The sequence below is a fragment of the Cervus canadensis genome, chromosome 27 (genome assembly GCF_019320065.1).
Source record: "Cervus canadensis isolate Bull #8, Minnesota chromosome 27, ASM1932006v1, whole genome shotgun sequence".
Classification (NCBI taxonomy): domain Eukaryota; kingdom Metazoa; phylum Chordata; class Mammalia; order Artiodactyla; family Cervidae; genus Cervus; species Cervus canadensis.
In genome coordinates this window covers 302,767-315,667 of record NC_057412.1, presented here as the reverse complement: position 1 = coordinate 315,667, position 12,901 = coordinate 302,767, and the positions used below count along the sequence as shown (strand labels likewise).

The 12,901-nt window shown below is 48.9% G+C and overlaps 1 protein-coding gene across 9 annotated transcripts; it reads right to left on the bottom strand.

Moving 5' to 3' along the window:
• Positions 1-2,200: 2,200 nt before the first annotated feature.
• KCNE1 (potassium voltage-gated channel subfamily E regulatory subunit 1) lies at positions 2,201-8,884 on the bottom strand. Of its 9 annotated transcripts, none has more exons than XM_043449121.1 (3): positions 8,647-8,884; positions 7,583-7,677; positions 2,201-2,835 (listed from the first exon to the last, which is right to left on the bottom strand). In XM_043449121.1, the coding sequence occupies exon 3, from the start codon at positions 2,779-2,781 to the stop codon at positions 2,392-2,394; it is 390 nt and encodes a 129-aa protein (XP_043305056.1). In that variant the 5' UTR covers positions 2,782-2,835; positions 7,583-7,677; positions 8,647-8,884; the 3' UTR covers positions 2,201-2,391. The 9 variants fall into 9 exon arrangements, with proteins under 9 accessions (XP_043305056.1, XP_043305057.1, XP_043305053.1 ...); XM_043449122.1 differs by having other exon boundaries at positions 2,201-2,813; XM_043449118.1 differs by having other exon boundaries at positions 2,201-2,817; positions 8,647-8,881.
• Between the last annotated feature and the right edge of the window lie 4,017 nt (positions 8,885-12,901).

Here is a 12,901-nt window from a genome sequence, read left to right as displayed (position 1 = left end):
AGAGGAACGTGCTGTCTCCGGCAGAGGTGGTGGGGGAGAGGTGCTGTGTGAGTTACCGCGGCTGCGGGAACAAACTGGCCCCGCCTGAGGGGCTTCAATCCGTATAAACCGCTTGTCTTTGCAGTTCTGGAGGCCTGAAGTGTGAGAGCGGCGTCCTGGGGCCACGTTTGCCCGAAACGCTGTCTGTGAGCGTCCTTGCTTGCCCCTCCCAGGCTCCAGTCATGACCTGCAGTCCTTGGCAGTCCTTGGTTTGCTGCTGCATCACCCAGGCGCTGCTTGAATTTCCCTCTCCTTATAAGGGCATCAGGGACTTCCCTGGTGGCTCAGAGGGTAAAGCGTTTGCCTGCAATGCGGGAAACCTGGGTTCGATCCCTGGGTCGGGAAGATCTCCTGGAGTAGGAAATGGCAACCCACTCCAGTACTCTTGCCTGGAAAACCCCATGGATGGAGGAGCCTGGTAGGCTACCGTCCATGGGGTCGCAAAGAGTCAGACACGACTGAGTGACTTCACTTCGCTTCAGTTTATAAGGACATCAGCCGTGTTGGATTAGGACCCACATGGTGGCTCAGCAGTAAAGAATCCACCTGCCAGTGTAGAAGAGGAGGGTGCAATCCCTGGGTGGGGAAGATCCCCTGGAGAAAATAGCAACCCACTTGAGTTTTCTTGCCTGGAGAAGCTCATGGACAGAGGAGCCTGGCAGGCTACAGTCTATGGGGGTCGCAAAGCCACACAAGACTTAGTGATGAAACAACAATGACCGTAACTTCCTTGATCACATCTGCAAAGGCCTTATTTCTAGGTAAGGTCTCATTCACAGGTGCAGGGGTTATGACTTGAAGGTGTCTTTGGAGGGGGGAGGGGAACACAATTCAACCATGGTGGGCACATCATCTCAAAAGGCCCTGCCACCTCAGTCCCCTGGGTTGCTCCCAGCCCACACCCACACCTTCCCCAGGGTCTTTTTTATTTTTTCTTTATTTGGCGGCTCTGGGTCTTAGCTGTGGCATGTGGGATCTAGTTGCCTGACCAGGGAGCGAACCCCAGGCCCCTACCTTGGGAATGCAGAGTCTTAGCCACTGGACGATCAGGGAAATCCCTCCTGGGGATCTTGAGGTGGTGGGTGCCACCATCCCTCCTGCCATGATACCTGAGTACCCTCCCCCTTGGTACATATTCTGAAGTGGGATTATTTTTTTCCCTGCATGTCAATCCCACAGTACTGAGATTGAGCTACGTGACCAGGAAATGTATGTGGTGTCCTTACGTATCTGTGTGTGTTTCTGTGTGCATGTGTGCACCTGTGGGTGTGCGCCTGTGGGTGTGTGTGTTTTGGGAGGGGTGGGTGTGTGTGTGTGTGTGTAGGATGGTCAGGAGGGAGGAGTGGGAGGCAGGAAAGCAGAGAGAGGATGGAGCCTCTGTAGTGAAGGTACAGGTGAAGAGGGCAAAGGATGTCCTGTAACAGGGGGGAAAGCATGCTTGTGACAAATATGGAAATGTTATGCCTTTGGTCTCAGTCCCACACGAAAGGTGTGTTCATTAGTATGTTGATTCTGTTACTTTGTGTGCACATGCTAAGTTGTTTCAGTCATGTCCCACTCTTTGCAACCCCATGGGCTATCACCCACCAGGTTCCTCTGTCCATGGAATTTTCCAGGCAAGAATACTGGAGTGGATTTCCATGCCTTCCTCCAGGGGATCTTCCCAACCCAGGGGTTGAACCTGCATCTCCTAAGGCTCCTGTACTGCAGGAAGATTCTTTACCACTGAGCCACTAGGGAAGCTCATTCTGCTACTTTAACAGAAACCAAAATGACAGTGGCCTAAGGAAGATCAGAGTTGGTTTCCCATTCTTGTGAAGTTTGAGCTGGTGACCGACCAGACCTGGCCCATGCCACTGCCCAGGGACCCAGACTTCTGTTGCTCTGCCATCTGTGAAAACACAGTCCTCTTCCAGACTCAAAGCTGGCTCACCACCTCATTCATGTCCCAGCCAGTGGGAAAGGAGAAAGGGGGCTGGGGGACATATCCTTTCCTTTTCAAGGCTCACTGGGAAACTGCACTCATCACTCTCCCTTCTGCTGGCCAGAATTTCATACACATGACCCTGCGAGCTGCAAGGGAGTCAGGGAAATATGGCTCTTATTCTCAGAGGCCATGATCGTGGGGATTTTGCTGCAATTAACAAGGCAGTCACGGATATTGGGGAACGGCTGACAATCTATTATAGAAGGAATGTGATTTTAGAAATGTAGTGATATTAAATCCCCCTTTCACCCCTTATGATAGACAAAACCCCCAATTATACTCATACAATAAAGAAAATAAGGAACATGTGATTAGAAAAATCAGCTCATCAGGGAGGCTCTGTCCAGCTTTGACCGGTCCTGGGGTCAGGACGACCGCTTCATCTCAGGAAGGTATGCACTGGGTCGCTCTACAGCCAGTTGGTTCTCAATGACGTAACACGCCCTGCAGCTCTCCAGAATCCGGGCCTGGAAGTACGCTTTGTCCTGCTCCTGCCAAGTGTCAGACTCAATGTACACGTTGTACGGGTCATGGGAGTGCTCCAGTTTCTTGGAGCGGATATAACTCAGCATGATGCCCAGGGTGAAGAAGCCGAAAAAGCCGAGGACCATGAGGATGTACAGGGCTGCCAGCTTGCCATCCTCGTGGCCCGGGAACCTGCGGGCCAGCCCAGACGTGTTGCTGCCCTGTTGAACTGTCCCCTGCCACAACTTGGTCAGCACAGGTGTCACGGCCGTGGCGTTAGACAGGATCATCCTGAGAGCCAAGGTTGAACTTCCCAGGAAAACTGTCTTAAAGAAAAGTGCAACCTGAAATCACAAAACATGGATTGGCCTCAAACCCACCCCACTGCCACCACCACCAGACACACACTGCACAGAGGTTTTAAAAATCCCAGGGTGCCCTAACCACACTCCTCTGTTACGGGGTGTGCCACCTGGGATTTGCACAGTGCCCTCTCTTGATTGAGCAAACGATTAATTGATTTGCGTTTATTTCTATTCATCATTTCCAGCCCCTGTCACCACAGGGGGTCAGCAGAAAGAGTTCCTTGAATGCACATATTGTGTGATAGGTATATCTGTTAGTTTACATGCTATGGACCAAACTGTGTCCCCCTCAATTCATATGTTCAAGCCCCAACCCCCAATGTGGCTGGAGGTAGTCTTTAGGAGCTAATTAAGGTTGTGCATACATGTTCAGTCACTCAGTCATGTCTGGCTCTTTGCAACCCCATGGACTTTTGCTGGCCAGGCACCTCTGTCCGTGGAATTTTCCAGGCAAGAATACTGGAGCGGGTTGCCATTTCCCACTCCAGGGGATTGTCCCAACCCGGGGTCAAACTTGCGTCTTCTGGGTTTCTTGCATTGGCAGGTGGAATCTTCACCACTGAGCCACCTAGGTATGGTCCTAAAGGTAAGGCCCTAGTCTGACAGGGCAGTGGCCTTACAAAGAAAGGAAGAGAGACCCTTGGCCTGGGTTCCTGTCTGGCACTGTGACTTTTCAAACTTCCCAGGTGATCCTACTCGGTAGCCATGATTGAGAACCCTAACCCTTAGGAAACTGACCAATCAGTGTTTTGTGCTCCCTGAATACCTGGAAGAACTTTATAAAAGGAGAAATAGCAATTTCATAGTATAATTTTCTCATCTTGCTTATTTTTCAGATTTTCTTTTTCAGTCTTGTGCATCCCTCATACAAACTGAACAGGAGTTTTGGAGAAAAATTCCTAAGTCATCACCGTGACCTCAGCTGCCCCCGTCTGAACTCATGCTGGTATCTCTGCTGAGCCTATTGGAACTTGAGGGCAAACCAGAAAAGTCAAGTGAATTAACTGCCTTTCAAATAACAATGCTGTTATTTTTAACGAAAAGTCTTTTCTGACTTTACACTTCTGTCGTATTGCTTTTGCTAAATGCCTTCTGTCCCCCCAAGGCTTGCCTGCTGGGTCACATGTGTGTTTGCATAATGAGTCACAAGATGAGCTTGGCAACATCCTCTAATAATCAGCAAGATACAAATGACACAGAATCTAATCTGCATGACAGCTGGGGGCTTATGGCCCACTCCCTAAGCTCACATCCGTTATAATGCCAAAGCACTGCCTGGTGGCCACAGTTAAGACTGTTGGACTCCAGTGGATTTGGAGACCAGCTGATTCAACCTTAACTTTATAGAAAACTGGGCTGAATAGAGGTGAGCTGACTTGCTTGAGGTCATGTCTCCTATCAAAAATGCATCTGTCAACTTTAATCTTTTAGCCATGGACTCACATTTTATTAGCACAGAAAAGGGAGTTCTCCGGATCTTGCAGAGAGAAGGTGGATCTGTACTCAGGCTCAAAGAAACTGAGAAGCCAGACACTTGTATCAGATAAAACTGGGTCTACCCAAGTGGGGACTGGCTTCTGATCTAAATAGGCAACAGAAGAGCCCTCTCCCGGACCAGGGAGAACCACAGCTTTTCGTATCTCACTCAGGGAATGTCAGGCTGGAGGGGGCAGGAGCAGCAGGAACCAGGAAGGTCCAACTCCAAACACAACCAGCTTGATGCTCAGCTTGTGCTGAACACTTTCAAACTGGCCTTATTGGACCCAGAAAGAGGGGAGGGTTGGTTCCAGAAGTTTCTACTTCTGCCTGGGTTTGAGACGTTTCATAGGGTCTCACAGACACTGCCCCTAACCAAGGATTGTTGTTGTTCATTTGCTAAGTCATGTCTAACTCTTTGCAACCCCATGGACTGCAACATGTCACATTCCCTGTCCATCAGCAACTCCTGGAGCTAACTCAAACTCATGTCCATTGAGTCGGTGATGCCATCCAACCATCTCATCTTCTGTCATCCCCTTCTCCTCCTGCCTTCAATCTTTCCCAGCATCAGGGTCTTTTCCAATGAGTCAGCTCTTTGCGTCAGGTGGCCAAAGTATTGGAGCTTCAGTTTCAGGATCAGTCCTTCCAATGAATATTCAGGGTTGATTTCCTTTAGGATGGACTGGTTGGATCTCCTTGCTGTCCAGTGAAGGTTAGTGCAATTTTTTTTTTTTTTCAAAGCTTAGTCCCAGGGCTTCTGGTCCACCGAGACTCACTCAGGATTCATGACTGTGGGCCGCTGGGGTGAGCTGAACAGTTGCAAATGGAGACCAAGTGGGCCTCCAGCACCTCCCCCTGCACCCCAGGGGAAGAGGGGGCAGCAAGTGATGTCACTGTATTCCCAGCACAGGCCTCACCTTCTACATTTTCCGTGGAGTTCCGGGTCTGTCGCGTATCAGCACTGATAACACGCTTTTAGAGCAGCTTTCCCAGCACTGCACCTCTGACTCTTTCCTACACGTTTACTGAAAGGGCTTTTGTGGCTGACTCCAAGCTCTCTGCTGCAAGGGCCAGATTCTGGGGTAGAGTCCAGGAAGGAGGAAGGTCAGGGATACAAATTCCAGCCCTGGCTCAGTTCTGGCGAAACCAGGAGGCTCCCAGGGACCGTAGTGGACTTATCTAGGTGGGATGGGGGTGACATTCCCCTCACGCTTGACAGCATTCCCTAACCCTTTCCTTGAAAGAGCGACCAGTTTTGAAATCAACATTCTTTGCTTCAGGAAGCAGAACTAGTTTCAAACAATTACAGATAAGCTTCATTTGGGTGAACAGGATCTTACTGAGTCAAGAATTTGGTGAGGAAATTTCCAATTTTCCTCGGAAGTAACTGTCAATTGTTTTCATCTTTATCACAACACTATGTCCAAGGAGATCAAACCAGTCCATCCTAAAGGAAATCAACTCTGCATATTTATTGGAAGGACTGATGCTGAAGCTGAGGCTCCAATACTCTGGCCACCTGATGCGAAGAGCTGACTCACTGGAAAAGACCCTGATGCTGGGAAAGATTGAGGCCAGGAGGAGAAGAGGGTGGCAAAGGATGAGATGGTTGGATGGCATCACCAACTCAACGGACATGAATCTGAGCAAATTCTAGGAGACAGTGAAGGACAGAGAAGCCTGGCATGTTGGAGTCCATAGGGTCACAAAGAGTCGGACACGACTGGGAGACTGAACACCGAATGTCCAAATTGCCTCTTGGCAGCAAAGAAACCAACAGGGGCTCAGACCCTTCCAGGCAATCAGCTGGCTTTGTTTTGGGCTTTTTACCTCCTTCCCTCCCAGCAGGGGAGTCACTAAAGTGGCCACAGTCTCAAAAAATCAGGATGAAACCTGTACAGAGGCATGACACCCGACTGCCCTCAAAGATCGGAAAAGGACTTGAGATCGAAAAAGGACTCCCTGCTGGCTCGAGTCTGGTTATAGGATCAAGAGCTTCTCAGACCTGTCTGTGGATTACAGAGAGGAACTCTGAGGTGTGAAGGGTGGAGATGGGAACCAGGGAGCTGATGAGAGGGACCGGGTCAAACTCTGCATGTGAAAAGGATGAGCCTTTTGGCATGCAAAATGGAAGGGCATTCTCTAGGAGGACACCTGAAGTCACAGAGAAGGAAGAATCTCAGGTTCAGCAAATTAAATGAACTCGGGGAGCCCCAGTTTCCTCATCTGAAAACTGAGGTTAATGGGATTCCCCCTGACTATACTACAGGGCGTAAGGGAGGCCTGGAATGAGCCCATGCTTTCCTGTCTTTTGCTTTTGCTGGTCTCTCTGCAAAAAAGGCGAGACCCCTGTGTTTGCTTGTCAGAATTCCATGGGTCCACCATACACGCACATCTATGCCAACCGGTGAAGCCCCTTTCAGGGGTCCCCTCCCCTCCTCTGGGCCCTTAGAGTTCCCTGTCTCTACTACCCAGATTCTAAGTTGTGTTGCAATCCTTTGTCGACGTTTCTGTGCATTTCCAGGGGTCTCAGGAAGGTCAGAGACTGTCTTGTTCACCTTGACCTCATTCACGCCTCCAGAATGATTCAGTAACGGTTTGCTGAATTAAATAGGAAAGTGCAATCAACTATGACCTGAATGTGAGGAGCAAATAACCAATAAAGTAGAATTCACACTGGAAAGAGGCTAGTGGGTAACCGAATGAAAACCTCTTTCAATGTAGTATGTTTTTATGTAATAAAATGTAAATTATTTTTATGTATAGTTAATTAGCATTATTTTATATATTAAACTTTATGTTAATATAGTTGTATATTATATATAGCATGCAATATATATAATATTAATATAGTTATATATATGTACAACTCTGCTTTTCCTAGAAAGGTTTAAGGCCATCAGTAATTGTCAGTAATACAGGAAAATTTTCACTCCTGCCTTCCACATCCTGTAACTCTTATCTCGCTCTGCCTTTTCCCATAGTACTTATCAACTGCATTCAGTACAGTTTTCTTGTTTCTTGTGTTCATTGTTTATTGTTTGTCTTCCCTATCTTTGGAGGGCTTTGGAGGGCCAGGATCTTTGCCTATCTTGTTCCCATGTAGCCCAAAGACTAGAACAATGTCTGGCATATGGCAGGAACAGAGTAAATATTCACAGATGCAGGCATGCATGCATGAATACTTGAGTGAGTAAATGTCCCATTCAACTCCCAGAAAGCCCAAAACACACAGAAACTGTCTCACCAGCTCTGCCTTCAGAGACTTGAGATGACAAGAGCGAGTCCCTCAGAGGTCTTCACGGTGTACTTTATTTTCAAAGTAATCCACTTCCTAAGAACCTGTCAAAAGCCAGAGATAACCTGAATATTCTGAAAACCAAGGTTGCCTTCCTCAGACCCAACCTCAGCTCATCTCTGATCGGCAGCATGAAACAGACCAGAGCAAGCCGAGGGGTTCTGCACCCTGGTTAGAAGCCCAGAGGTCAGAGTCCACTGCACCTGCTGGCAATTAATTGATCACATGATTTAAAGCAGTGGTCAACCACAGCAAAGTTCCCCATCATTCTGACCATAAGTAACAGCTGTGGTTATTGACAAGACCATCCTTTATGGAGCTGGAAGCTCTTTCTTAACCTGAAAGGGGACTCAAAGGGTCAGTTCAGGTACAGCAGTCTAAAAAAATCGAGGGTGGAGCTTGGGAGTGATGGGGATGGGGTGGGTGGGTTAGCACGTGATAGCCTGGGCGCATAACAGGTGATTGGTACCAGGTCAACTTTCTTCTAAAAGTTCCAGGTTTTCCCCACTTAAGATCAGATATCAGTAATGTTCTCCGTGTCCCTTGCCTTTTCCCTGGGGACGTGCCAAGGCCCAAGAACTTTTCTGGTCCCCCAAAATGAAAAAATCCCCTTTGAGGCTGGTGTGTATGCGTCTTGCCTGATCTGGAGGTCTCTGAACCCAAGCGGGGGCTAAGATCGTGGGCGGTTTTAGTTTTCTTTGGATGCTTTTAAGTATTTCCCCAACTTTCTACAGGAACGACTGTCATTTAATAATAACGGGGAAGAGTTGTTATTTGGCCCTGAGATGACTTTTCTCTGCAAGCGTTCTAGAAGTGAAGAGGGCAGAGGCGTGAGTCCGGGTCATCTACTCTGCCTTCCAAGAAGGGGGTCGCGGCGCCCCCTGCCTGGGGGCACCCACGGCAGCCCAGAGGGGCTGAGACCCTATGCCTGGACCCTCCCCTCAGGGTCGCCCGATTTAGGGCATCGCGCGCCGCCGGGCGAGAAGCCCCGGAGGCAGGAGCCCTTGACTTACCGGATCTGGGGCGCGGAGAGAGCCGGGTGCGCAGCGGAGTCCGCGCGGGCCAAGAGCAGGGCACCGACAGCCGCGCGGCCGGCTGCGCGCTCGGCCCGGGGAGCGCGGCGGAGCGGGCGGGGCCTTCGGAGCTACAGGGCGCCCCGCCCCATCCCCGCGCGTCCCGGTCCAGCCCCGGGTTCACCCCGATCCTCAGCACCCTGTGTTTAGCCCCAGCAAATGCTCTGGCACTTGGAGTAGGCGCAGAGCCCGCCGAGAGTTTGTATTAGAACTGCCAGCCAGCCGGACAGCCAGACAGCTGTACCTTCTTGGGGGGAGGGTGTGGGGTGGGGTGCAGTTGGCAAACAAGAAGCCGCAGTGGCCAAGAGAAGTCAGTCCCGGAGACCCCCCACTCTCCGCCAGACACTCACTAAATTCCTTTGCAAACAACTCCAAACAATCACTTCAAGCACGCTTTTCAAAACCCCAGCTGACCCTTGTTAACTGTGCCCAAGTTAGTCAGTTCAGTCGCTCAGTCGTGTCTGACTCTTTGCGACCCCATGGACTGCAGCACGCCAGCCCTCCCTGCCCATCACCAACTCCCGGAGCTTACTCAAACTCATGTCCATCCAGTAGGTGATGCCATCCAACCATCTCATCCTCTGTTGTCTCCTTCGCCTCCCGCCTTCAATCTTTCCCAGCATCAGGGTCTTTTCCAAGGAGTAAGTTCTTCGCATCAGGTGGCCAAAGTATTGGAGTTTCAGCTTCAGCATCAGTCCTTCCAGTGAATATTCAGGGTTGATTTCCTTTAGGATGGACTGGTTGGATCTCATTGCTGTCCAAGGGACTCTCAAGAGTCTTCTCCAACACCACAGTTCAAAAGCATCAGTTGAAACCCACTAGTGGCCATACATCTATTCGGCAAGCTTTCATTGAGCACCTACTGACCAGGTGTCCTGTCCTGAGTTCGGGGTGCAGCTGTGGACAGACAGACAGGAGGGGGGTGGTTTAGGAGGGTGCACAGGTGTCGGTGCACAAGTGTCAGTGACTGGAGCCACCCATGCCTTGGCAGCCCAGATCCAAAGTTCCTGGGGTGGTGGGGAGCAGACTTTGGGGCCATCATGGGAAAAAACAAAGCCATGGCCCCAGTAACCTCCAGGCAAATCTCCCAGCAGCTGCCCACTAGCCTGGAGGTGGTGGGGGAGACCAGCTTGAGAGGGGCAGTTCCTAAATGACAGTCCCTTGAAAGCACTAGGGAAGAAGGTCCAGGCTTGCAGTCTGCAGGCAGGAAGCAGAGAAATTCGATTCTTGACCTACAGATAGAAGACATTTTCTCTTGCGCCTAAAGACTTCAAGGATGCCAGTCACTTCTTGCGCCTGCACCTGGGAGTTCTCTTGGGGAGGACCCCATGAAGGCTCTGGTAAGTGGTCCAATGGGTGTGGCATCTTGGGACGCAGCCCAGTGGGTACAAGTGGAGCTGGCACTACCCTGCACCATGGTTGCTAGTCTAAGCCCATAGAGCCACTTTGGAAAGTCAACGGTCCATGGCCTTGATGTGCACTTATACTGTGTGAAATCTATTCTATGGTGCGGATCTGAATTGTAGAATAGCTTTATGCTTAGAAAACTTCTTTGCAGTTTTACTTTAAATAACTAGAATCTAAGTGTCTCAAAATAGAAAAGCAGTTGCATTATGGTAGGTATTTTAGAATGTTATCCTACACACTGGAATATTGTATGTGGTCATTAGCATAATGCTTACAAATAGCTGGTAACAACGTGGGGGACAATGTTTACAAATAGTTTGTACTGTTATGTGAAAAATACAAACCCTAAATGGTACATTGAGCCCATCTTTGCATGAAATGTTCCTTTGGTATCTCCAATTTCCTTAAAGAAATCTCTAGTCTTTTCCATTCTATTGTTTTCCTTTATTTCTTTGTATTGTTCATTTAAGAAGGTTTTCTTATTTCTCCTTGCTATTTCGGTTGGGTAGATCTCTCCCTTTCTTCTTTGTCTTCCACTTCTCTTCTCAGCTGTTTGTAAGGTCTCATCAAAAATCCATTTTTCCTTCTTGTGTTTCTTTTTCTTTGAATGCTTTTGGTCACCATCTCCTGTACGATGTTACAAACCTCCACCCAGAGTTCTTCAGGCACTCTGTCTACCAGATACAGTCCCTTGAATCTATCCATCACCTCCATGGTATAACCATAAGGGATTTGATTTAGGTCATACCTGAATGGTCTAGTGGTTTTCCCTACTTTCTTTGCATTATTTCAAAAGACTGTAAGAAAGCATGCCACAATCTTAAGATTATTTGCTACTGATGGCTTCCATTGGATTCATTTTCATATTTATACCATTCTATGTTTTCCTTTCTTTTTTTTTTTGCAGCAACTATGTTCTTTAATATTTAGGAAAAATACATAAACTATATCTGAAAATTCCCTAGATCCTACTCCCTCAAGGTCATGCTGTATGTATTTTTTTTTTTTTTGCTCACTTTTTCACAAAGGACTCCACACCAAGAAGGAAAAAATGGATCACTGAAGCAAAACTCTTTGTCCTCTTGAACTTATGTGCTCCCCTTTTCAGTAATAACCTGTGGACCAGGTAAGCATGCATGGATGGAGCACCCCAGAACATCTGCAGAAGCCCCTCCCTGTCAGGGGTTGGGACAGCATCTCAACCTTTGACAGTATTATCAGCAATAAAGTAATTCCTCACACATGGGATGGAATCAGAGAGAGAAATAAGAACATCCCCACTCATTAGGAGAGCAGGCAATGGCATCCCACTCCAGTACTCTTGCATGGAAAATCCTGTGGATGGAGGAGCCTGGTAGGCTGCAGTTTATGGGGTTGCTAAGAGTCAGACACGACTAAGCAACTTAACTTTCAGTTTTCACTTTCACGCATTGGAGAAGGAAATGGCAACCCACTCCAGTGTTCTTGCCTGGAGAATCCCTGGGACGGGGGAGCCTGGTGGGCTGACGTCTGTGGGGTTGCACAGAGTCGGACACGACTGAAGTGACTTAGCAGCAGCAGCAGCCACTCATTAGGACCCTGTGCTTGCTTCCACTGCAGGGGGCCCAGGTTCAATCCCTGGTGGAGGACCTAAGATCCTGCATGCCAAGAGGCATGGGAAAAATAAAATATTGCCATTCACAAAATACCTCTTTGAAGACACTTCCCAACATACAAATACAGAGTCTGCACAGTAACTGGGTGATGGGTGAGTTCTCTGTGCTACACAGTAGGTCCCACTGTGTGTGGAAGCAAGCGCAGAGTTCTAAAGAGTGGTGATGTCCTTATTTCTCACTCTGATTCTCTTCATCCCACCTGTGATGAGTTATTTTATTGCTGGCGATACTGTTGCTGTCATTTCCTGTTTGTAATAATAAAACATGATTACAGATGAGAAAGAGTGTCTTTTGTTGCCTTTGGCGAACTTGAAGTGGCTTCTTTTCTTTCCTTCTTCTTTTACTTTTTCATTTTTGCACCTTCCCGTTTAACAGGTGTGATTGGCCTTAAACAATCGTAACAACAGAGCCGCAGAGTCCTTGAGTCATTTCCGTATTTTTTTTTCTCTCTGACTCTTCCACCTTCTCCCTTCTTCTTGGTCTCAAGAAGAAGGTCTACAGACTTGAGCCTTGCTCCTTTCAGTGGATTTATTTCTCTTCTTCCTGTATTCCACCTCAATGCAGAGGACATCCGAGGCCAGAGCTCCAGCCACTTTTCATTCTTTCTGAGCGAGATCGCAAATCTCAACTCACAGCTTGGAGAGCCTGGTCACGTTCCCAACCCTTTCCACATGCTGCCACACTCACCAGAGAGGACCGTCTTCATTGGAACTCATCCTGGATGCACATATGAAGCCTGGCATCATGCAGACATCTCTGTTCCCCCTGGCTGCAGTCCCATGAGCGTCCAGATGCCCCTGCATTAACCTGGGGACATTCCCTCCCCCGAGGCCCCCTTCCTTCTTGCTTTTTGACCCTTTCCCCAGGGCTGCTACTACCCCCAGGGGCAGCTCTCACTTCTCAATAAGAATGCCTGGAAAGCCGGCAACTTTTCTCGAGCAGCCGCAGGGCATAACCTGGGTGCTGCGTTGTGCTGAAATTGTAATACTTCCTCCCTCCGAGAAGGACAAGATGGAGGAGGAGACATTGAAGTCCCCGTCCTGCCTCTGGTGACAGGTAGGGAGATGCAGAGTGGTGGAAGAGAGCCTGGTGATGCCATCTGGGACCTGACACCGCCCCCACCCCCTCATCCC

Excerpts from the sequence above, each read along its gene's own strand:
- KCNE1 (XM_043449121.1), bottom strand. The coding sequence starts at position 2,781 with ATGATCCTGTCTAACGCCACGGCCGTGACACCTGTGCTGACCAAGTTG.